At 38.4% G+C, this 26,392-nt stretch overlaps 1 protein-coding gene across 9 annotated transcripts in view; it reads right to left on the minus strand.

The window, feature by feature from the left end:
- Positions 1–2,642: 2,642 nt before the first annotated feature.
- The window catches only part of SRRM1 (serine/arginine repetitive matrix 1), a 33,659-nt gene continuing 9,909 nt past the window's right edge, over positions 2,643–26,392 (minus strand). For 6 of the 9 annotated variants that reach the window (XM_014546885.1, XM_005875180.2, XM_014546886.1 and 3 more), the window contains 12 exons: positions 25,521–25,715; positions 24,689–24,808; positions 21,955–22,229; positions 17,254–17,334; positions 16,488–16,574; positions 15,171–15,315; positions 14,768–14,809; positions 10,758–10,868; positions 8,464–8,928; positions 7,299–7,494; positions 4,073–4,273; positions 2,645–3,703 (listed from right to left, as the gene is read on the minus strand). In XM_014546885.1, the coding sequence (XP_014402371.1) occupies positions 3,599–3,703; positions 4,073–4,273; positions 7,299–7,494; positions 8,464–8,928; positions 10,758–10,868; positions 14,768–14,809; positions 15,171–15,315; positions 16,488–16,574; positions 17,254–17,334; positions 21,955–22,229; positions 24,689–24,808; positions 25,521–25,715 (2,023 nt within the window). In that variant the 3' untranslated portion in view covers positions 2,645–3,598. Of the gene's footprint in view, positions 3,704–4,072; positions 4,274–7,298; positions 7,495–8,463; positions 8,929–10,757; positions 10,869–14,767; positions 14,810–15,170; positions 15,316–16,487; positions 16,575–17,253; positions 17,335–21,954; positions 22,230–24,688; positions 24,809–25,520; positions 25,716–26,392 lie in introns of all 9 variants that reach the window. The other 3 variants (XM_014546883.1, XM_014546882.1, XM_005875181.2) reach the window with 3 other exon arrangements.

Consider the following 26,392-nt stretch of genomic DNA (forward strand, 5'->3'; position numbering starts at 1 on the left):
AATTCCATTCCTAGGTATGTGTGTGTATGTATATATATATGTAGACATATATATATGAAAACATGTCCACACAAACTTGGATGTAAGTGTTCACAGCTGTTTTATTCATAATAGCCAGAAAGTGCAAGCTGCCCAAATGTCCAACTGATGAATGAACAGAATGTGGATGTCTATACAAATGAGGATTATTCAGCATTAAAAATAAATGCAGTTAGACACACATGAGCATAGCAAGGGACAATGGGCCAGATACAGGTCATCAGGGTGGCAAGCCCCAGATGCATAGCAATGGACAACCAATTGTAGGGTGGGACCTCACCCCAGGGTGACTTTTCCTCCCCTAGCATATCGCTGGTCATGAGGTTTCGACCCCCGACCTTTCTTCCCTAAAGATAACATCTATGCCTCAAGTTGTGTTTCAACTCCAGGCCCAGATAAGCAATAAAACCAGCCAAGGCTGACATCAGGACCAGCTGCATTGAATAATGACCCCCTGCCCGGGTGCCGGCTAATTTATCAGTGGAGACTCCGGCCCTGAATGGCCACACCTGGAAAGCTACTGAATATTCTATTAAGATCTGTCCTGGGGACCTCCCCTAAACTCTCTGCCCTTAAAACCCTTAGAATGGAGAGCATGCAGTTCCTTTCCCTTTCCCTTCCCCCACCCCTCAGGCTCGTTACCATTAGCTTCCTCACTCCCAAGCTCCAAGGGCCTCTTCCTTTACCTCCATAATTCATTTCCTAAACCCATTTCTTCCAGGAATTACTTTTTCTACCTCTGTAATTTACCCAATAAATATTCTCTTACAAAAAAAAAAAATGTAGCACCATGGCTTAACCTTGAACAAATTATCCTTGAACACTGAGTGAATAGTAATGATGGTTGCATATTGCAAATGTACTCAATACCACTGAATTGCACACTGTAAAACAGTGAGCTTTATGGTGATGTTATATATTTAAAAAAAGGAGAAAATTGCATCAAATAGGGTTATGATTGATTAAAATTCTTTAGATATCTAAACTAAAATTTGCATTACCAGAATGAATACATGTCATGTTAGCTAACAAAGGAACCTCTCTTTGTGCTATCATTGCTTTGTATGTTTTAACTAACATACAAAAACTCTGGGGTAGGTCCCACCATTACTCCCATAGAGGAAATGGCAGCGCTTTATAGCGGTCGACAACTGGTGGTCTGTGAGGTCCGAAAGGTTGGCGACCGCTGCTTTAGGGGTCAAGTAACTTGACCACGCTTACACATAGAAAACGATGGTAGAAATCCTGTCCTACCCGACTCTGAGGGAAGCAATCATCACATCTTTTCATTTTCTTTACCTCAAATCCTGTTGGCACTGGCAAACAGAGGTAATGAGTAAACATTTTTTCACCCATTCATCAAGTATGTGTACTTCTATGTCCCAGGTGCTGGGGACACAGTCAAAAACAAAAGCAAGTTCCTAGGAACCAAAAATATATTTCAGGTAATAATAGTAATTGCTATAGATGAAATAAAGGAGTTAAGGAAGCCTGTTTAAGGAAAGACAGGAAAACAAGACAGGAGATTGGCAGGTGGTGCCTTTTAGGATGAGGGAACCATAGAAACAAAGGCCCTGAAAGAGTAATCAGTCTTCATGGATTAAAGGAGGAGCAAGGCAGCAGGCACGGTCTGAGCAGACTGAGGAGTGGAGATGAAGATTCTGCCAAAGCAGTCACTCTAGACCACCTTAGTTCAGCCCCTGCAGAAGCATCTTAAGCTTTTGTTTTGTTATAAATCACTCTAAAATCCAACCTATAAAACAGCCCCTTTTCTGTCCATGTCTTTTAGGTAAAAAAACTCTCCTAAGTTTTCCTGAAATTAAGACATGTAGGCACTTTCTCCTGTTTCAACTGCCAGAAATTAGGATAAAATGAACTGTCCATGTGTCATGGTGCCAAAAAAGCCTTTACCTCTTTCATATGAATGTTGCTGTTTTACCTTATATAATGTTGTCAACTCCAAGTTTCCTCAAATTATTTTGCTCTGCTAAATCTTAAATGAATAAATGACTTGATTGTTAGTAGGCAAAGCATTCAACACCCGCCTCCTCCCGGTCACCATTAGCCTTTATTCACTTGCTGGAAGGTACTAGGTTCCTTCTGTGTCAGCCTGTACCAGTGATGGCGAACCTTTTGAGCTCGGTGTGTCAGCATTTTGTAAAACCCTAACTTAACTCTGGTGCCGTGTCACATATAGAAATTTTTTGATATTTGCAAACATAGTAAAACAAAGACTTATATTTTTGATATTTATTTTATATACTTAAATGCCATTTAACAAAGAAAAATCAACCAAAAAAATGAGTTCGCGTGTCACCTCTGACACGCGTGTCATAGGTTCGCCATCACTGGCCTATACAGATACTACTTGCTCATGTCTGGTTGACTTGCCCTGCCCATTATATATGCTCCAACCACTTTCCCTTCATAGCACTTATCACATTATTAAAATAAAGATGGTACAACAACTTCACCACCTTTTTCTTTCCTTTACCCTAACCCCACTCTGCTCAAAGTGCCAAGGGGTAAAATGCAGGCACTATAAGATTTCTAAGGTAGGTTTCTTGCAGTATTGAGATGAGTAAGTAAAAGTAAGTGGCCAACATTTTTAAATTTAGAAATTTATTCTGTTTAATCCACAAGCTTTATATAGCTTTAGTTAAAAAAAAAAAAAAAACCAAAAAAGAAAAAAAAAAAAAAAAAAAAAAAAAAAACAAAAACAGAACAGTGAAAACAAGACACTATTTCAAAGTCTGGGCCCTTCCAGCCTTTCAAATACAAGAGTTCTGAAGTTGTATATACCAATTGGAAGAATAAGACAAAATTATGAATGGAGCCATGACATTTCAAAAAACAAAATTGACGTAACTGAAGGATCCTTCCTGGGACTAGTTAACTGCCTTAACAAAAAAACACAACAGAACAGAATGAAATTCCAGTGTTCCAAATCAACTTGTTACACATCAGTATTAACCCACAGCGTCCTGGCAAACAGCATGCTTTCATTTTCTGTCTCATCCTAGAGCTTGATCCTGATTCATTTCAGCAGAGACTCCACAGGCAACAGGAAAGATGGTGGCATTAAAATGTTCATTTGTACTTTTGTAGTAGTTCAACAGTGGTCTTATTTCTGGGCAACTGCAAACCATACAAGGTTGGAAGCATCATAACTTAAATGGGTACTAAGACTCAAATGAGAAAAAGTAAAGAAGAAAAAAAAAAGAAAGAAAACCTCTGGGAATAGCCAGGGGCATTTAAAGAAACCATAAAAATGCCAACAATATTTAAAGCCCCTTTTTTAAAAAGGGAACTTTTTTTTTTTTGGCTTAAAATATTTCACTCTAAATGAATTTATGTCAGCTGTCAATAAAAGAATGTCACTAATACACTGTGGACACCTTTTGCAATGTAAATCCATGCCCTTTTTTACATGGTGAACTTCAACCTAGAAATTATTACAACAAATGTTATAGTCTAAAGCTCAAACACATTTTAGCATTTTTTGAAATTGAATTGAGTACAAACCAAATAAAATTTACATCATAACAAACATTTCCACCTAAGACTGTGGGGACACTTGAGCCTTCCTCATCGATCTCAGGGCCTTTTCCCGCAGGTGCTTTTCTAAGTCGTCAAGGTTATCTTCAGCTTCACTTTCAGTCTCCTAAAAAAAAACACACCGGAAGCTCTTATCCTTAAGTCTTGAGACACTGCTAGGAGATACTAAGTACAGAACAAGATCACACTGTGATGATAGCTGCACAATTCTATGAATATACTAAACCTATCAAACCATATACTTTAAAAGGGTAAATTATGTAGTATATTAATTATATTGAGAAGTTATTTTTAAAATATACATTAAGTTATATGGCAGCCATTCATATTGTTATCCTTAATCTTGGCAAATTCCTGTTCTTGGTAGGTCATTGAGAAAAAGAGCAAGAGAGTTAACAACCAAGTAGCCAATTATTAAAAAAAGAAGAAGAAAATTTAGCCACTTGTATAAACCGCGGGACAACGATTCTAATACCTTCCTGGGCTCTGGCTCTGCCTCCGGTTCTTCCTGTGCTGATGTGGTGGTGGGAGCAGCAATGGCTGCAGGGGTTCCAGCAGCTGCAGCCATAGCCTTTTCTTTCTTGTGTTTTTTGTGTTTCTTGTGCTTCTTATCCTTTTTGTGTTTCTTGTCCTTCTTTTTCTTCTTTTTCTTTCCACCCCCTTCTTGATCTGAATTCTAGAAATCCAGAAAAATAACAGCAATAAATTAATCATTAAAATTCTGTCCAATTCAAACCCCCCCCCCCCGCCCCCATTGCTTTTCAGAGAGAGTGGAAGGGAGGGAGGGAGAGAAACATATCATCTGGTTGCCTCCCACACCTGCAACACAGGTACATGCCCCTGACTGGGAATCGAACCTATGAGCCTTTGGTGTGCAGGCCAACACCCTAACCACTGAGAAACACTGGCCAGGGCCAACTCAACCTTTTATATTCCCAAGGAAATAACTAAATGGACCAGTCTCAAGGCTTCAAAGATATTTTACACAGATTTTAAGAGCTAGAATGAACTGTGACGGGAAACTTTTTTTTTTTTTTTTTTTTTACAATTTTACCCAATTAACTTCACATTAAACCAGGTTTCCCGACCACAAGCTAGCTGTGAGTCAGGGTCAACCTCCAGATGTAAGGAAAAGTGGCATGTCCAATAGAAAGAAAAGTCTCAGAACTCAGACAGGCCTGAGCTGAATTCTGGTTCTTGAACCTGTTAACTATCTGACTTCAAACAAATCTGCTCGACTTTTAAAATGAGCCCTTTTGGGTCAGCTTCTGGGCTCCAAAGGCTCCTAGTTGTGCTTGAGGGTAAGCCTTTTTTTTTAAATTGATTTCAGAGAGGAAGTGAGAGAGAGAGCTAGAAACATCAGTAATTAAAGAGAATCACTGATGGGCTGCTTCCTGCATACCCCCTTCCTGAGGATCAAGCCCACAACCCGGGCATATGCCCTTGACCAGAATTGAACCTGGGACCCTTCAGTCCACAGGATGACGCTCTATCCACTGAGCCAAACCAGCTAGGGAAAGAATGCTATTCTTATGTAGCTTGCCAAAGACTAGATCAGTGGTTCTCAACCTTCCTAATGCTGCGACCCTTTAATACAGTTCCTCATGTTGTGGTGACCCCAACCATAAAATTATTTTCGTTGCTACTTCATAACTGTAATTTTGCTACTGTTATGAATCATAATGTAAATATCTGATATGCTATATGTGTTTTCTGATGGTCGCGACCCACAGGTTGAGAACCGCTGGACTAGATAAAGCAATAAAGTACTTTTCATTCCATCTAGTATTTCACAGGTTTCAACGTTTCTTTTTTTATAGAAACAATGTACAGTTGACTCTTGAAAAATGCAGGGATAAAGGATACCAACCCCCCTCGAAGTAAAAAATCCACAAATAATGCTGGCCAGATGGCTCGGTTGGAGCATCATCCTGGACACTAAAAGGTTTTGGGTTCAATCCCCGGTTGGGGCATGTACAGGAGGCAACAGATTGATGTCTCTCACATATTGATCACTCTCTTTCTCTCTCAAAATAATCAATAAACATAACCTTGAGGACTTAAAAAAATATACAAATAATATTTTACTCCCCCTAAATTTAATTATAGCCATCTCTCAGTACCTGTGAGGGATTGGTTCCAGAACCCCGAGGATACCAAAATTCACGGATTACCAAGTCCCTTAGATAAAGTGGCAAAAAACAATGCTTACAGTCAGCCTTCCAACTGTGGATCGAAAATACCGTTTTTGATCCACAGTTAATTGAATTCATTGATGGGAAACTAGGGGGATATGGATGGTCAATCGTGTATTTATTGAGGAAAAAAAATACACTTATAAGTGGACCTGTGCAGTTCAAGAGTCAACTGTATTTCCCCTGTTGAAAAAATAAAAGCATTAAAGTGCAATGAAGAAAAACTCAAATCACATCATTTCCCTAACACTGTGGTCAGCAAACTGCGGCTCGCGAGCCACATGCGGCTCTTTGGCCCCTTGAGTGTGGCTCTTCCTAAGCCTTAGGAGTACCCTAATTAAGTTAATAACAATGTACCTACCTATATAGTTTAAGTTTAAAAAATTTGGCTCTCAAAAGAAATTTTAATCGTTGTACTGTTGACATTTGGCTCTGTTGACTAATGAGTTTGCCGACCACTGCCCTAACACATAACCCACTGCCAGCAGTCTAGTGTCTTCTTTGTGATATACATTTTTCCTTTATAAAAACATCATATTTATATAGGCACAATCTAAAATAAAAAATTGCATTGATTTGCATGATCTTAATTAGGCATCCCCAAATGTATCAAACTCTAGAGAAAACAGTAAAAATACTAAAGTGTTTTTCACCTAGATCAGTGATGGCGAACCTATGACACGTGTGTCAGAGGTGACACGCAAACTCATTTTTTTGGTTGATTTTTCTTTGTTAAATGGCATTTAAATATATAAAATAAATATCAAAAATATTAAGTCTTTGTTTTACTATGGTTGCAAATATCAAAAAATTTCTATATGTGACACGGTACCAGAGTTAAGTTAGGGTTTTTCAAAATGCTGACACGCCGAGCTCAAAAGGTTCGCCATCACTGACCTAGATAATAGAACCATGGGCAATTTTTTCTTTCTGTTTTTCTAGATTTTCTAAAGAGTCCAATCTCAACCACCAAGATTCTGGAGTTTAACAGTGTTAGATATATCACAAATTAGTGGGTTGCTAGAGTACTTTAATGGATTGCTGATGCAACCAACAACACTTAATTTGTACCTCCTTGAAGTCTATCTGAACCACAGAAAATAATGCTCCTCTGAGCTACAAAAGACAAAAAATGTTCTCTGCTTCCAAGTGACCACATTTATAATAAAAAATCGTAATATGCAAATCGACCAAACAGCAGAACAACTGTCCTGGATGACCACGCTATGACACGCACTGGCGCCAGGCCAGCCAAGGCAGGTGTGATGCGATTGGTCAGGGGGCCCCGCCATCGCCCCAGGATCACCCCACAGAGGGAGGCCCAGGTCACCGACCGGAGGGGTGATCCATGGGGGGAAGCTCTAGGCAGCGCCAGGCCAGGGTGCGGGTGGGGAGCAGGGCCGGGTGCCGGCAGCTGGGGGAAGGAAGGCCTACCCTTGCACAAATTTTGTGCATTGGGCCTCTAGTACAATTATAAAGGATGTCCAAAACAGACCAGACACATACCCTCGCCGGTGATGGGCTTGGTGTTGGGCTTTTAGCCTTTTTGACCGGTACCGCTGGTGACCAGTTGGTAGAGGGTGACTGAGACTGGACAGGAGATGGAGGTGCTGGGGGTTTTTTAGCTGCTGGCTCAGGAGATCCTGAGACAGAACGGGAGGATGAGACTCTTCTTACAGATTGAGGGCTTGGTGAGGCAGCTCTAGACAAAGGGAAAAACAAAACATTTATTATCCAAGAACAAAGATCTTTCCTAAAAGAAAATAACCAACTACCATTATAGAACTAGGTCACAAACTTTAACTCAAATTTATATCATCTAAGTCTCCTGGTATTAAATAGTTCAAGCCTCACAATCCTCTTTCCATTCTGTTAGTGATTCTTTCTGTATAAAATGAGCAATGCCAATTCCTAGTATTTTACTTAAGACTGCTTTTAGCTTTTATCAGTCTTACATAGACATGCAAGGAATATTCTAGCCCTAGTCAGTTTGGCTCAGTGACTAGAGCAGCCGTGGGCAAACTACGGCCCGCTTGAAATAAAAAAAACTAAAAAAAAAAAAAGACCGTACCCTTTTATGTAATGATGTTTACTTTGAATTTATATTAGTTCACACAAACACTCCATCCATGCTTTTGTGCCGACCCTCTGGTCCAGTTTAAGAACCCATTGTGGCCTTCGAGTCAAAAAGTTTGCCCACCCCTGGACTAGAGTGTCGGCCTGTGGACTGAAGAGTCCTGGGTTTGATTCCAGTCAAGGGCACATGCCCAGGCTGCAGGCTCAATCCCCAGTAGGGGGCGTGCAGGAGGCAGCTGATCAATGATTCTCTCTCATCACTGATGTTTCCATCTCTTTCTCCCTCTCACTTTTTCTTTGAAATCAAAAAAAATATATATTTTTTAAAAAACCACCAAAAATGAAATATTCTATTCATCACTTAAGAGTTCAGAACCAGAAAGAAACCTATGGCATTTAGTTTATGGCATTAGGAACAATCCTGAAAACAGAAAAGGTTCTCTGAATAGTAATCAGAATTTGCTTTACAAGTTTGTATTCACAGCTTATTCTTTCTGTAATTTCATAGTAAAGGGGGGTGAGGAGAGGAGCATTTCAACATAAAGAGAGCTATGCAAGTTAATGTTCCTAATCAAAGAGCATAATATATCTTTACTTTTTTGTCTTTTTGGGTTCCGGCGTCCTGGAGACTCTCCTAATGGGCCTAGTACTTGGAGATGGGGATTGCCTTCTTTGGGGTGATGATGAGGCTCCTCTTCGAACGGGTGGAGGACTTGAGGAGGGCTGAGGAGCTCGAGGCCGTGGCGAGGGCGAATGCCGTTTGTTTGGTTGTGGTGACCGGACCTCCCGCGTAGATCGGCCTGGGGAAGACCCTTTCCTATGCTTTGATGACAATGAAGGTGAACGTCTCTTGTTGGCTGGGGGGCTTCTTTGTTTGGGAGGTGGAGAATGGGAGACACGACGCTTTGGTGGTGGAGATGGTGATGCCCTTCGTTTAGGAGGGGGTGGGGGAGAAGCCGTTCTTCTCTTTGGAGGTGGGGAAGGAGAATATCTCCTCTGTATTGGAGGAGAGTATCTTCTTGGGGAAGGTGAGCGCCGACGAGGGGGAGGAGAAGGAGTCCTATAGGAAAAATACATCATTAAGCTGGAAGGTCCAACAAGAAATAGTATACAAAGAAAACTAACGAGTAATCATGGCAATATAGGCACATCTCAGATACTTCGGATTCTGTTTCCTATCATTGCAATACAGCAAATATTGCAATAAATCATGTAAGCCCTCACCGGTTTGGCTCAGTGGATAGAGCGTCGGCCTGCGGACTGAAGGGTCCCAGGTTCGATTCCGGTCAAGGGCATGTGCCTTGGTTGTGGGCATATCCCCAGTGGGGGGTGTGCAGGAGGCAACTGATCAATGTTTCTCTCTCATCGATGTTTCTAACTCTCTATCCCTTTCCCTTCCTTTCTGTAAAAAAATCAATAAAATATATTAAAAAAAAATAAATCAAGTAAAATAAATTTATTGGTTTCCCAGTGCATATAAGTTATGCTTATACCATACTGTAATCTATTAAGTGTGCAATAGCACATTTCTTTAAAAAAAAAAAAGTGTATATACAGTTATTTAAAAATATTTTATTGCTAAAAAATGCTCACCCATCATCTGAGCCATTTTTTTTGTTGGTGGTGGATCTTGGCTCAGTGTTGATGAAAATGCAATATTTGCAAAGTGCAATAAAATGAGGTACTTGCGTGTATTGTACTAGCACCAGGCAAAGGGAGTATTTTCTAAATGCTACACCTTTATCTTTATTTAAGTAAAAACATCACAATAAAATTCCTGTTTATCATAAAGTACTACAATAACCAGAATTTTGTATTATTTTCCATACAAACAACTGTAAACCTACTTTTACCCCACATTAAATAGTGTTCCTACCTTTAAATTGATTTCTCTATCGATATGTGACTCAGATACCATAAAAGCGAGCTATTTAAAGTGTACATTTTGCCCATCCCCTGTGGCTCAGTGGTTGAGCGTTGACCTATGAACCAAAAGGTGAAGGTTCAATTCCTGGTCAGGGCACATTCCCAGGGTTCGGACTCAATCCCCAGTAGGGGGTGTGCAAGAGGGAGCTGATCAATGAATCTCTCTAATCTGATGCTTCTATCTCTTCCTTTCCCTTGCTCTCTAAAATCAAAGGTCCCAGGTTCGATTCCAGTCAAGGGTACATGCCTGGGTTATGTACTTGGTCCCCAGTAGGGGGTGTGCAGGAGGCAGGCAATCAATGATTCTCATCATTGATGTTTCTATCCCTCTCTCCCTTCCTGTCTAAAAATATATCTTAAAAATATTTTTTAAGAGTATAAAGTGTACATTTCAATGCTTTTTAGTATATTTGTAGTTGTGTAACCATTATCACTCCCCATTCCCACCTAGACACCACTAAATCCACTTTGTATCTATAGATTTGTGTTCTGAATTTTTCATATAAATGGAATCATATATGTGGTGTTTTCTGAATGGCTGAGCAATATCACTCTAAGCTATTTCAATCATAAAGGCTCAAACGTGCTCTAATTAAGATTCATCAAGGGTGGCGGGGGGAGATCAACCAAAGGACTTGTATGCATGCATGTAAGTATAACCAATGGACACAGACACTAGGGGGTGAGGGCATGAGCGGGGAGGTGGGGGCAATAGGGGGCTAAGGTCACATATGTAATACCTTAATCAATAAAGAAAAAAAGGATTCATCAAAGATGGACACACAGTAATGTGGTGAAGGCCTGGGTAGGGCGGGGGCTGGGTGGAAGAGGATAAAAAGGGGGAGATTGGGGGACAGCTGTAATACTGTCAACAAAGATATTTAATGATCTTAATAACTATATAGAAAAATAAGCAAACAAAGTTGCTCTAATGAACTCCAACAAACATATCTGATAAAATACCTTCGTCTTGGTGGCGGTGTGGGAGACCTACGCCGTCGAGGAGGTGGAGCAGGAGAGGGAGAACGTCGCCTTCTGGTGGGTGGTGGGGAGGGACTTCTCCTGCGTCGACCACTGCACCAAAGAATGATAGTTGATTCTGAGTTAGTAGCATTTATAATTAAGTTATCTAGATGACACCATTTCAATCATTATTAACCCAAAGTGCAGCAACTGTTACTCTATCCCTCAGAGCAGTAGTTTTCAAATTACAGTTCAAGACTATTAGTCAAGACCCTGGGGTTATGAACCACCATTTTTAAAGAATAGAAAATCAGAATGTTGCTTGCAGTAAGGATAAGTATTTTTTATGAAATCTTTGTTTCAGTATATAAATATGTAGTCTGGGTCATGATATAAAATATTCTTAACGTGATGAAGGGAAAAAAGTTTGGAAGCAGAGCCTTAAGAGAATTGTTTTGAAATTGGCACACACCAGAATCACCTGGGAAACTTATCTGAGCTTTGCATTCATCAGGTCTGGGCTGTGGTCTAGCCAGTGTATTTTGAAAAGACTCTCAAGGTGATTTTCCAATACCTTACTAGAAACAACTGCACTGAAGCCTAGAAAAATTTAATGTTCAAAACAGATATTTTGAATTTAACACTTATCAGTGGCTTAAGGCCTAAAATCTGGGTGTCATAGCTCCAAATTCTTGAGTTTTAAGAGTTGCATACTGTTAACTGAAAACACTATCCCCAAAGGCAAAGGATAAAAGTTGTCTGAGCACTAAAACTACCACTGGGATTGATTTGGTTAAAATACAGGTAAGGATCATATAAACCCAATGCTGAGCTTAACAATACACTTAACCAACATAAAAGCACATCTGAAATATACAGATTATATCAATTCATAGCCATCTTCCTAAAGATATATTAAAATATACACTAAACCAGTGTGCCACCTTTTGGGTAAATTTGTAATTACAAGCAGCCAAACAATATAATTAATTTCTTGTCTGGAACAGTATTGGTGCTGTCGTTGAGGTCTGAGGAGCTCGAGGCCATGCTCCTCATATTTCCTATGAATCTGGAAATATTTTCTAACGTTTATTGGTCTTGGTTCCCTTTAAAATTAAGAAGAGTTCTGTTACCAGAGAAAATCCTGAAATTATTAAATTAAAATTTGTATTTGTTTATGCCTTGTGTGGACTAAAACTTCACTTTGAATAGATTTAAAGTAAAAGCTACAAGAGGCAAAGATATCAAGACAGATAAGCTTTAGATGAGTGAAATGTAGGCGTTGAACTATTAATTACCAAAAAAAGGACAGTTTTAAAGGGGAAGCCACTTATCAGCAGGGTTAATCAGAATTATGGGACCAAGAGAAATAGGATGACTACAGTACTGTTTCATCAACAGGTAATGAAGATTTCAAATGGGTTTTTGACTTAAAAAGAAGAAAAGCAAAGGTTTATATTCACAAACTTTGAGGGTGAGATGACTTAAACCAGAACTCCCAATATGTTATCAATAGGCATAATAGCATAAGAGGCTATTTACTGATTATGTAGCTTCTCTTTTAAAAATTCTCCCAATTTGTTTGCAAAACATTAAACAAAGAGTCTCATTAAAATTGAACTCAGATGAATCTATCTATGAGATATTTATTCTGCGCCTTAGTTTCATTTGTAAAATGAAATAACTAAAGGTCCCTTTCAGTAATGACCTTCATCTGGTTTCCTGTGTTTCTATGTGAGAAAATAACTGAAAAGAGAATAAAACCATAACCAAAGTAGCATAACCTAAGGAACTGCCAGAAAAATCTGATAATCACTTACAACTGGAATCTTGATACCACATGATTCCATGACCCGAAAGCTCTAGTTTTTTTTTTAACTGATCTGATAAGGCACACATTTCAGGGATTAAAAGAAAAAAAGCTAAGCATTTTCTAGTTACCCTGAACACTAATGTCAAACCAAGCCTTCAAATGTGTGTAGAAATTGTTGAATAGAAAGTTTCCCTCCTAAAAACTGTGTGAGAACCAGTTTTCAGTAAGTTTCAATTTGATGTGTAGCCCTTAGCCTCTCAAGCATTTAGGAATAGACAAGTCTCATAACAAGGGGCCAACTTGCTATCTCTTCAGTGATGTCTTCAGAACAATCTCATTTCACTAGCCACATTGGTGATGGGAGGTAAAAAGTTATAGATGTGACAACTACAGTAAGTATGATCAATATACCGTATCCTTTAATTTAAAGGAGTATTCAATCCCCAAAGACGAGTGTTTAAGAGCATGAAAAATGTTACTGTTTTTTGTTTAAACTTTATATATATATATATATGAAACCAGGCTGTGTTTCCCCTCTTAAAACACTATAAATATTGAAGCATGATTCCAATTAATTATTTCTACATCTCTAAATCCCAGACATCTGATTGCAATTTCTAACATCACTAAACTTGAGGCTACTAGTATAATTTAGTACCTTTTATTTTTTATATATATTTTTATTGATTTCTGAGAGGAAGGGAGAGGGAGAGAGAGAGAGAAACATCAATGATGAGAGAGAATCATGGATCGGCTGCCTCCTGCACACTCCCTACTGAGGATCGAGCCCGCAACCCGGGCATGTGCCCATGACGGGAATTGAATCCGGGACTCTTCAGTCTGCAGGCCGACACTCTATCCACTGAGCCAAACCAGCTAGGGCAGTACCTTTTAAAATGTGGATACACAAAACAAAAACATCCTGGTGTAGGGTAATAAACATTAGCATTGATTTCACTGTAATGAGAAATCTCTTTTCCAGTAAAGAAAATAGTTCCATAATTTGGGGAGTGGGAGAAATCTTACCACTAAACTGATTTTGTAAAGTATACAAATCTATCAAGTTGATGAGTAAAGAAGCCAGGGTTAATTACAGCTGGGTACAGAATACCTTAGCATCTAAAGCAGTGGTTCTCAACCTTCTGGCCCTTTAAATACAGTTCCTCATGTTGTGATGCAACCATAAAATTATTTTCGTTGCTACTTCATAACTGTAATGTTGCTACTGTTATGAATCATAATGTAAGTATCTGATATGCAGGATGGTCTTAGGCGACCCCTGTGAAAGGGTCGTTCGACCGCCAAAGGGGTCGCGACCCACAGGCTGAGAACCACTGATCTAAAGTGATCTTGTTTTAGGTTTTCATTTTTTAATTGAGAAGTAATAGTTACTTTCATGGCACAAATATACTGCTTAGGCTCCACTACAAACATTGCTGACTGGTTCTAAAGAACCTTTCCAAGAAAACCCTTTTATTAATGAGACTACCTAAAAGAACATAGCTTCAAAAACTGAGCCAAAGTAAGACAATGAGAGTTTCAGGAAGAACAAATACTTAGAAATTAAGTGGCAGCTAAACCTCCGCAAACAGAAGACCAGTGAAGATATAGTCTAGGGCTATGTCAATGGCACAGGTAAGACCTAGCTTTGTTACTTTGTAACTCTAAAAACTCACTTTACTACTTCCGGGCCTGTTTATTTCAGCATGAGATAGGCCTACATTAAAGATTTCTAGGTATGATTTGACTTTAAAATGTTAGGTTTCATGGTCACCCAGACACTGATAATCAAAAAGGGTCAATGAAAATATGCAAACCTACCTTCCTACCATAGGAAGCACTGAGCAAAGGCCAAAACCTTACACTCCTTTTTCATTTTTTGAAGCCTCTCCATAGTTTTTCTTGCCTTCCCTAATGGCACCATCAAGTCCTTCCCCACTAAATCTGAGGTGCTATTACTACAAATACTTTAACTGCACAAAAATATAAGTTCAAATAACTCTCTAAAATGAACAGTATATACAATTCTATCATTATATTGATGTGTAAAGAAGTATAATTAAAAACTAAAACTGAGGACCTTTTCCACAGCCATACATTGTGTACCTAGGAATGGAATAAGGTTACCTAAACAGTAAATTAAGTCACTAAAACTTTGACATGTAATCCTAAAGTTACAAAGTAGTGTCTAACCAACCTTTTAGTCATTGGCGATTGCCATCGCTTTCCCATCTGCATCCTGAGAGCAGTGGAGAAAAACAAATGTCAAGAATTCCATTCACCAAATTATTCACTTCAATGGCATTAAGTATCACTAATGGAGATATATTTTTTAAAAAGGAATCAATGCTATCATTTAACTGGTATTCTTTTTGTCATGCACACATATCACATGGTGGTATAAACCTTACAAAGTTCTCATTAATTAGCTAATAATCACCAAACAATGCAACTCCCTACCCAACAAAATGTGACCATTTCCTTCTGTCCTGGAAATGGAGTTAGCCAAATTCTAAAATAAGCCCATAGCCCATCCCTTAATTTATGAAGTTTCATCACTACAGAACACAGCAATGAAGCTATTGAAGAAAAGACATTACCGAGGGGAAGCCTCTTTCTGGCGTTTTCGAGGTGATGGAGAGGCACTCCGGGAAGGGGAATGTCTCCGCCGCCGGCCTACCTCACCATTCTTCACATGGGACCTCTTGGGTCGCTCTTCTTCTGAGGAAGATGAGGAGCCAGAATCTGTAATTACACAATAAACAAAATATTACAGCAAGTCTGTGCTTAAAAGTCTGTCCACATTTTCTGAATCTAAGTGGATGGAGTGTCTAAAGCAGGGGTCCTCAAACTTTTTAAACAGGGGGCCAGTTCACTGTCCCTCAGAACGTTGGAGGGCCGGACTATAGTTTAAAAAAAAACTATGAACAAATTCCTATGCACACTGCACATATCTTATTTTGAAGTAAAAAAACAAAACGGGAACAAATACAATATTTGTATTTGCATGTGGCCCACGGGCCATAGTTTGAGGACCCCTTCCCCAGATCCTGGAAACTGGACAGGACACACACCTGCTTTCTTCAACAAATACAGTGAGAAACAGCAAGAACACAGGGGGGTGCTGGAGGGGCTGTAGATAAGTATTAAAAGTAAGTAGACACAGCAACTAACAACACATGGATCTTGATTTAAATTAAACAGAAAAATTTATGAGACAACTGGTAAAATCTGAACACTGCATTTTTTTTAAAATTGTGGTAAAATACACATAAGCAACCTGCCACCTTAACCTTCTTAAAGTGTATAGTTTAGTAGTGTTAGTACATTTATATTGTTGTATTAATTATTTTGCCCTAGCTGGTTTGGCTCAATGGATAGAGCATTGGTCCTGCTCAAGGGCACATGCCCGGATTGCAGGCTCGATCCCTACCAATCAATGATTTTCTCTCATCATTGATGCTTCTCTCTCTTCTCTCCCTTCCTCTCTGAAATCTATAACAATATAAATAAATTCTGTTTTTTAAAAAAAGGATCAATTACTTTATTTCTATGTATCTACAAACATATTTCTCCTACATATACTCGCTATCCTGAGGGACATGCGTATCTTTATATATATTTCTTTATTGTTGAAAGTATTACATGGGACATGCATATCTTAAGTATTTTGAAATTAGGAAATGCAGGTAGAAAAAACTTAATCAGCATCCATACCAGATGATGACTGCTGGTTCTGTCGTCTGTATTGGCGTCTCTGCTGCACAGAATCTGCTGCAGCCATTTTGCCACCTTTATCTTCTTCTGAAAGATGGATGCATTTAGATATATGTTGAAAGTATTACATGGGACATGCATATCTTAAGTATTTTGAAATTAGGAAATGCAGGTAGAAAAAACTTAATCAGCATCCATACCAGATGATGACTGCTGGTTCTGTCGTCTGTATTGGCGTCTCTGCTGCACAGAATCTGCTGCAGCCATTTTGCCACCTTTATCTTCTTCTGAAAGATGGATGCATTTAGAAAGTGTTTCTTTAGTTATGCATACAGAAAATGTAACATATTCGAATAGGAAAAAGGTCTCTTAAACCTTTATCTGATTGGGTCAAACAATACAACTATCTCTCTCTCTCTCTCTCTCTCTCTCTCACACACACACCTTTTTTTTTTTTTTTACAAAGAAGGAAAAGCTCAAAACTCCAACCTAAATGCTGATTTAAACCATCACCACCAAATGTAATAAAAATAAACTTCTTTAGTCCTGGCCAATGTGGCTCAGTTGGATGGGGGTCATAACATGCACCGAAAGTTTGCAGGTTCGATTCCTGGTCAGGGCACATACCCAGTAGGAGGTGTGAAGGAGGCAGCCGATTGATGTTTTGCTCTCACATCAATGTTTCTCTCTCTCCCCCTCTCTAAAAATAAATTTAAAAAAAACCTAAAGGATGATACTGCTATCCACATTGCAGATGAGAAAGAAATGAGGCTAAGATAAATTAAGTAATTAAACAAACAAAAAGCAGTTAAAGAGTGGAGCCTGGGATTCAAACTAGGTTCGTGTTACTTCAGAGTCCTAGCTCTTAACTACTAATATCCTGTAATTAATCTTTAACCAGAAGGGTTTAATCAAATGTGCTACAAACAGAATTCATCTTAAAACAAACATACACACAGAACTTACCTGATTCAGATAACTCTACTTTTCTAGGCTTGGGTGCTGGTGAAGGGGACTCTCTTTTCTCAGTACCTTTATGTTTTGTCACTAGAAAGAGTACAGAAAAAAACCACTTATAAAAAGAAAACAAAACAAAGCTTCACAGGACATGTTAATACAAAAATGGGGTGACTATTCTCATAAAGAATTTACAGAAAATTACAAAATTTCTGTAAGGACTTTGTCATCACCTGGGCAGTACCTGAAGTAGAAGCAAGAATTTTTAATACTGAATGAAAAGCCCTAATAATGATTTAGAATCTTGAGATTCACCCAAAAGAAACAATAGTTTAGAGAAATTGGGAGCTGTTTCTGAGTAGAACAAGCTTTATGCTATGTGTAACATCAACTCAGTAAACCTCTGTGTGCTACCTCACAACTTAAAACATTCTAAGGAGGCCTCATCAACACAAAAGCTTTCAAACACCCACTATGAGTAGGTTCAGTAAGTAGGTAATTAAAAAATTTTATCTGCTGAAATTTTCAGAAAAAGATATTTGGTCTGAAGAGGAGGAATAAACTAGCCACCCAAGAGGCTGTAGGTTCTTTATGTACATAGAGCATATATAACCCTCACAATAGCACGAGGGATTTTAAACTACCTATAAAAAAAGTAGACCTTCACAATAGTGAAAATAATTAAACATGAAGGTTGCAAGGTTCTTTCTAAAGCTCAAAGGGAGGTTAAAAAAAAAAGCAGCTGCAGCTCTGAAATATAACCATAGTAGTAGGAGAGCTGTGGGTACCTTATGAATTATCCAACTTACCTTTTTCCAATTGCAAGGAAAATTATTATAGCAACTACCTTTTGTATGTTTGCTATGTTAAGTCCTGTTGCTAATATCACAGCCCCCCTCCTTTTTACGAGAGGTGTGACGTTTAAATACAACTAACCTTGAAGTCATAAGGATAATTTAAGTGAACTAGGATCTGACCCTAACACTCTATTTCTGGATACAGGCTTTAATTTTCAACAACTACTACTTCTGTCTATAATAGCCATCCATTGCTTCAACTTAAAAAGTACAGAGAGATTTAACTATTAATCTTATAGATTAACCTGAACATCATTTGACAACATTACTGTAAGAACTAAACTTGAAGACAATATGATCCCCCTCAGGACCTTTACAACTGTTTGTTTTTTAATTTAAAGCAATTACCATGGGATGTTTGACCTAGGATACAGATACATTTCATTTAACAAACAGAATTCTATCAAGACTTATTCAAAGGGCAGTAACTTAAGAGAACTAGTGATCGAAATCAACAATTAAGTCCTAGCCGGTTTGGCATCAGCCTGCAGACTGAAGGGTCCCAGGTTCGATTCCAATCAAGGGCACATGCCTGGGTTTGCGGGCTCGATCCCCAGTAGGGAGTGTGCGGGAGGCAGCCGATCTATGATTCTCTCTCACCATTGATGTTTCTATCTCTCCCTCTCTCTTCCTCTCAGAAATCAATAAAAATATATTTAAAATAATTAATAATACATAAAAAAGCAATAAAATCTCTGCTAAAGTAGTCAAACTAAAGAATTCACCACTATACTTTTAAAACCACCAGCACTTGAGCCTTGGCCAAGTAGTTGATTAGAGGGTCATCCCAATATTCCAAGGTTGCAGGTTCAATCTTCTGTCAGGGCACATACAAGATCAACCAATGAACATATAAAGAAGTGGGACAATAAATCAATGTTTCTCTCTCTCCCCCTTCCTATCTTTATCTAAAATCAATAAATAAATGTTAAAAAAAGAAATAAAACAACCGTTTTATTAATGATTCTACCTAATAAGCTTTTTGGTCAAACTGATGGACTTGGTAAAGAATGATTAACACCTAATTAGTTATCATGAAATATGATAGCACTATAAGTGCATTTAAAACCTGTATTTTAATAAATTCAAATAAATAAAATAGAAAGGCTTAAAAATGTTTAGGGATATGAGGCCTTTTTTTCCTATTTAGTATTGCCCATTTCTAAAAAATGTTTTTATTGATTTTTTTTTTTTGAGAGGGAGGAAGAGGGGGAGGGGGAGAAAAAGTGAGTGAGAGAGAGAGGGAGGGAGAGAGAGAGTGAGAGAGATATCGGTTGCTTCCCATATACACCCTGACTAGAAATTGAACCAGCAACCTTTTGGTGCACGGGATGTCACTCTACCAACTGAGTCACACTGGCCAGGGCTTCCCCATTTTTAAGTGTCAGTTTATCTTCAATGCTTGTAAAAGATTTTATAGACAACCCGTTATCTACAAACCCACATGTTTAAGTTACCACCTTGGAAAACTGGGTTCCAAAATGTGGATGTCAGAATGTATTTTCCCCTAGGAAACATTAAAAGCGTGGTTGTATTTGGAAGATGGCTGGCAACTCCCTACTTAGTAAATAATACAAATTTAACCATACATTATTTACATTTTTTCCTGTAAAAATATGCATTTGGAGTTTTTCCTAACTCAATCTAAATGGCTTAGCTAAAGTAGTCCTTAATTATTTTAATATAGTCACCATTAGACAAGTATACATTATATACTCCTACTCTGGTTCAATGACTGACTGAATCAGAATATTACTAATATTATAATGTTAATGTCCCATTGAGGTTTGCCCAGATGAGATTTTATCCATCCAAATGTTTTTATTTTTTGTATTCAAGGGGCAAAAATCATTCTAGTATGAAGTCAGAAATCTTCTAAGTTAATTGAAAAACCAGTATTTGGAATTTATTTCAGCAGTCCCTATGAATTCACCACATGCGAATGGGAGGAGGCAGGAGAGGGTAATGGGGGGATAAATGGTGACGGAAAGAGACATGATTTGGGGCAGTGACCACACAATATAATACACAGATGGTGTCTTATAAATTGTACACCTTAAACCTATATAATTGTATTAATCAATGTAACCCCAATAAGTTTAATAATAAAAAAAACTTCCATTACCACAGGTATAGATCCTCTGGTAAACATAATTAACTATCCCACTGATTTCAAAGCACTTCTTTTTGTTCTAAGATACCACTTTAACTATGACATGCCATTGATTACATTATATTCCAAATAATTTACCTCTTAAATCCCCCAAAATACTTTTTCCTGCCTCTCTCCCACTCCATTTGCCCATCATCAATAACAGAACCTTTATTGAAAGCCCTGATTGGTGACTACTATATGAATTACAAAAGTAAAGCCTATTACATTTCGATGTCATTGCTCTTATTAGCCATGAAGACTGCAAAAAAAGGAATTTCTGAAATCATGGTACCAGGTGTACAGAAGCCAAAGAATTTCACCCTGCCCTCCATTCCCCTCTTCCAGAAATCAAAACAGGCATTTTGGAGTAGGAGAGTTTGACCAAGTATACATTTTTTAACTGGAAATGAGAACCCAAATTCCAGTCCAGGTTGGCTGACCCTCACCAAATCACTTAACCTGAGAACCTATTTCTTGATGACAATCTCTAAAATTATTTCTAGCTCTGAAATTTCATCACAGATGACTAGGATCATGTTACCATAAAGTTATTCCCAAGTAGTAAGAACCAGTATTCAGCTTCAGTGGTCACAAGGCAGCCTCTGACTACAATGATCACAGTACGTCTCTTTGGCTAGGTCCCAGAATCCATAGGAATAGAACTAGTCCTTTGTCTCCACCATGACCTATTTCTTGCTTATGTACATATTCACTGTTCCTTGTTTCTGAAAAGCAGCAGCCTGCTCCCCGCAATAATATATCAAAACACAAGCAGTTCGTATCTATGAAGATTTTCAAAGGTAACTACTAATTCTTAATAATTAACCTATTTTAACAGGGATGCAGTCCTTCTGTTCAGGTACACTTACTACCCTTTGGCTATATGATGCAAACAGAAAAATCATAACTTGATGTGTTTTTGCAAAGTGACATGTTGCTCCTTAAAATCCAAATTACTATAGCCTCTTTTTAGATTTCCCCCCTCCACCACTACTCACCTTTCAGGTGTCTTTCTCATTATGGCCCTAAGCACCAAGGCCCGATTCCATTCAAATAGATCCTATAGTGTGAATTTAATACTAAAGGAACAAACCCCAATAGACCACAACCTTCACTCAAGACTAACACAGTCAATATTCTACTTGCCTGGCAGGATCACAGATCATAAGTTCCTCAGAAATCAACCTACAGAATAAAGCAAGAACAAAACGCAAGAACCCTGCCTAGAGCCTAAATTTAAAAAACAAATCAGCTTTTAAGAGGACACCATGTCCTTCCTTAGAGAGCACAATGTGGCCAAGAAAATAATTAAAAAGAATATGAAGTCCTCAAACAAAAAAATCTTCAGGGCTTGGGGAGTTAATTGATCTCATAGTAATACAATGATCCCTTATCATGATGACACAACTTTGATGTTACCCAAAATCAAACAGCACCGACTAATAATATATTTCTCTACCTACTCAATGCCAGAGGGCATTGCTAAAAACAAAACACGTGTAAAGTCTATTACAACAAATCTCAAGAACTTAAAGCAGGAAAGAAAAGGTGAACGAACCTCTGAGCAATTTACAAACACCACATACAAATACTACCCAGAAACTTCATACTTTGAAAGGTGAAAGGGGTGACCAACAACTGACAAGCACTTCATAAGTAAATGAAGAAAGGATATATGTTTATTTGTTTGATTTTTACCTTTACCTGAAGTTCTCCCAGGAGAGACAGAAACACGACTTTTTCTTGTCCGGTTTGACTGCTGGGGTGTCGGGGAATGACGAGTTTTTGGCGGAGGAGTTGCCGGAGGTGATGGCCTATGCCTTCGCCTTGGAGGACTTGCTGAGGGAGACAACCTACGCATTTTTCGAGGGGGGCTGGATGTCCTCTTAGGAGGCTTCTTTGGCGGTGACCGGGAACGAGACGAAGAAGAGGATGAACTACTTCCAGACAAGGATGCTGATGAACGCCTTCTTCTGTGGAATAAAGTATTCATACTCAGTAACTGCACATTTACAAAGGTTATGTACAGTTTATACAAAAATACAGCTATTTTTATCCAACTTTTGAGTTTATGTAGCTAAGCAGATAATGAGTTTTAAAAATAGGAAACAAAACCATAACCTACCACAGGTAACAGCTAAAGACTAACTATGAAGAAAGAAATTATTCTGATAAATGTATGTTTGAGTTGTCTTTCCAGTTATAAAATATGTTGAGTGCTAATAACATAACTAACCAGTCTCATTCTTCCTTAGGAATGATATCAGTGCTTTGGAGTTTGCATACAATGTTCGGGTGGCAAAGTATTTTCCATTTAGTAACAATGTCAAGCAACCTTTAGATGCATTTTTAAAGAGATGCGAAAGATAAGGAATTCATTTAGCTACATAAACTTAGAAGCAGGGGTCTCTCGAATTCTGCGGCAAAATTTGTGTTAAGTTCTGTTGCAATTATGTGTACCTGCAGAATTCACCTTTGGCAGAAGAATTCCTGAGAACCTGAAAAAAAGAAACCCTACCTTAAGTGTGAGATAAAAACTACCTGAAAGGGAATCTTACACAATCTGCAAAATATTTTGATTGCTAAACGGCTCAATTAATAAAACATGCTGTTTGCAAAACTCCAAAATAAAAATTAGCTGTTTCCACTAATCCTGTACTAGAAATAGAAAGCACCAGTATTACTTTTCTCCTGAGAAATCAATTTTAGAAGTGTGATGCTTAAACTGCCTGACCATTTATATCAGTCTTATTTATCAACAGTAACATTAATCCTATAATTTTTAATGGTTATAAAAATGGTTCAATTTACCTTGACAACTCCTCCCCACAGAAAAATATTATCTTTTTAAAAACTATGGGATTCTAAAAACCCTCAGTTTGCAGGAACAGCAAAAATTATGGAGCTTATTGTTCCCTTTCTTTATTTCCAACTTGATTCGGTCCCCTGAAAACAACCTTAAAAGATTCAAACACAAAAAATTCTGTCCCGAGTATAATCTGAAGCATAACCATCAGAGTTCCTTCTAAAAACACATGAATGCACTGATTGCCAAGAAGGCACAAAACTTTGCTATCAGTGCACCAGGCCTCTATTTTGGACAATACAGCAACAATCTTTTTTTTTTTTTAAATATATTTTATTGATTTTTTACAGAGGGCAAGAGTTAGAAACAGAGAAACATCAATCAGCTGCCTCCTGCACACCCCCTACTGGGGATGTGCCCACAACCAAGGTACATGCCCTTGACCGGAATCGAACCTGGGACCCTTTAGATCGCAGGCCGACGCTCTATCCACTGAGCTAAACCGGTTAGGGCAGCAACAATCTTTTTGTTAAAAGTGATAGGTCAAACATTTTACTTTGTGCCAACTTTAAGATTTAAAAAAATAGAACACTGTGTATTAACAGGGTTTCTTTAATGTCCAGTCTCTTAAAAAATAACCAGACACCAAACTGCTAAAAGGTTTTATCTATGGAATGGGATTATGGGTAAAGAGAGAGAGAGAGAGAAAAACATAGATTTGTTGTTCCACTTATTAATGCATGTTGTTTAATTACTGTATGTGTCCTAACTGAGGATCAAACCCACAACCCCGGCACATCATGACGAGGCTCTAACCAACTGAGCCACTGGCCAGGGCTGGGTAATTTTTATTTTTATTTCTGTTTGAATTGTTTATACTAAGTACTCATTTCAATAAGGACAAAAAGCAAAACAAAACAAACAAAAAAACATTTAAAAAATATAAAAGTATATGCCCGGCTGGAGTAGCTCAGTTAGTTAAGTGGGCTCAATTCCAACTGAGAGCACATGCAAAAAAAGAACTGATCGATGCTTCTCTCTCACATTGCTGCTTCTCTCTTTCTCCTGGAATCTTTATAAGGATGTCCTCGGGTGAGGACTTAAAAATAAATAAATAAAAGTATAATTAATGCAAATAGATTATTTTAATACTGGTAAAAGCAGCTTACTGGCTTTGTTGTCATCTACTGTTCAGAAGCCAGTGGTAACTAAAATCCAAAAAAAGAGGTTAGGTGACTAATTTCCTTACTTCATAAGATTTCTTGGTGGGGCCTGAAAGGATACCTTAACAAGAGGTATCAATAAGATGGTAGGGGGCGGGGTGGGCTGGAGGGGGTCAATGGGGGAAAAGGGGTGCATATGTAATACCTTCACAATAAAGAATTCAACAATTAAAAAAAAAAGATAAATTTCTTCTTTTTTATTTTCCAACAATAGACTAGCATTATTTTTCATTGCAAATAACAGCACACCTCAAATGAGATAGGCTCTCTGGAAGACATTACCTATCACACATGAGTTCTTTCTTCCAAGGGGACACTAATATAAAGATTAGCCTAGAATAAACGTATGGTCCACTTCCATACACCTAACAATTTCAAATTAAAAAAAGAAAAGAAAGCTCACCGTCTCACTGGAGATCTACTCCTTCTATGCCTTGGTGGAGGAGGCATTCGTCTTGGTGGAGTTCTTCTTCGAGGAGATGGCCGCCTTCTTGGGCTTGGCCGCCTTCTAGGTGAGTATGATCTGCAGTAACAAAAAAATTAGGGCCTGAATAAATCAGGAACACAAAATAATCTGTTTGACATAGTTTTCTCAATAGCTATATTTTCAAAAACATTTCACAGGATATAATTCCATTTATGTAGAGATTTTTATGGTGTAAACTGTCCTCAAATTCTCTCTGTAAACCCAAAGAATAACATTTTACTAAATGTTTTCTATTGCTTTGAAACTAGTTACCTAGCCTGGCTGGCATGGCTCAGTGGTTGAGTGTCGACCTATGAACCAGAAGGTCATGGTTTGATCCCCGTCAGGGCTCGATTCCCAGTGTGGGGCTTGTAGGAGGCAGCCGATCAATGATTCTCTCTCATCACTGATCTTTCTTTTCTTTTCGTTGTTTTTTTTTAAAATTAATTTCAGAGAGGAAGGGAGAGGGAGAGAGATAGAAACATCAATGATAAGTGAATCCCCCCACACTGGGGATCGAGCCCGCAACCCGGGCATGTGCCCTTGACCAGAATCGAACCTGGGACCCTTCAGTCCGCAGGCCGACGCTCTATCCACTGAGCCAAACCAGCTAGGGCATCACTGATGTTTCTATCTCCCTCTCCCTTGCTCTCTGAAATCAGTAAAATTAAAAAAGAAAGGAAGGAAGAAAGAAATAGTTACCTAACCCTATCTAGGAGAATAACACATAAAACCTAAGCTCTGTGCAGACCCTAAAGCCACAAATCACCTTGATCTGGATCTATGACGCCGTCTAGGTCGAGTATGAGAAGGAGAGCGAGAACGTGTCCGGGATCTTGATTTGGAACGTGACCGAGATCTTGGTCGGGTCTTCTCCTTTTCCTTTTCTTTTTTGGAATTTTTCTCCGGAGTAGGTTCTTTAGGCTCTGGTACAGGTTCAGGCTTGGGAACTTTCAGGATATCACTATGGAAGAAAAAAACCCCCACAGATTTATTTTCCCCCTCTTCTACTCAGACTCCTAAGTCATATTTTATTTTATATTTTTATTGATTTCAGAGAGGAAGGGAGGGGGAAAGAGAGATAGAAACATCAATGATGAGAGAGGATTATTGATCAGCTGCCTCCTACATGCTCCACACTTGGGATCGAGCCCACAACCTAGGCATGTGCCCTGACCAGGAATTGAACCATGACCTCCTAGTTCATAGGCTGATGCTCAACCACTGAACTACGTCAGCCAGGCTTAAGTCATATTTTAAATGGAAGTTATTTATCTTTGTAAAAAGTTTTTAGCCCTAATACCTGACAAAGGAGGCAAGAGCATACAATGGAGTCAAGACAGTCTCTTCAATAAATGGTGCTGGGAAATTTGGTCAGATACATGCAAAAAAAATGAAACTAGATCACCAACTTACACCATACACAAAAACAAACTCAAAATGGCTAAAGGACATAAATGTAAGACGGGAAACCATAAAAATCTTAGAAGATTCCATAGGCAGCAAAATATCAGACATATGTTGTAGCAGTACCTTTACTGATAAGCTCCTAGGGCAATGGAGACTAAGGAGAAAATAAACAAATGGGACTACATCAAAATAAAAAGCTTCTGCACAGCAAAAGAAACCATCAACAAAACA

Source organism: Myotis brandtii, unplaced genomic scaffold, assembly GCF_000412655.1.
Source record: "Myotis brandtii unplaced genomic scaffold, ASM41265v1 scaffold456, whole genome shotgun sequence".
NCBI lineage: Eukaryota > Metazoa > Chordata > Mammalia > Chiroptera > Vespertilionidae > Myotis > Myotis brandtii.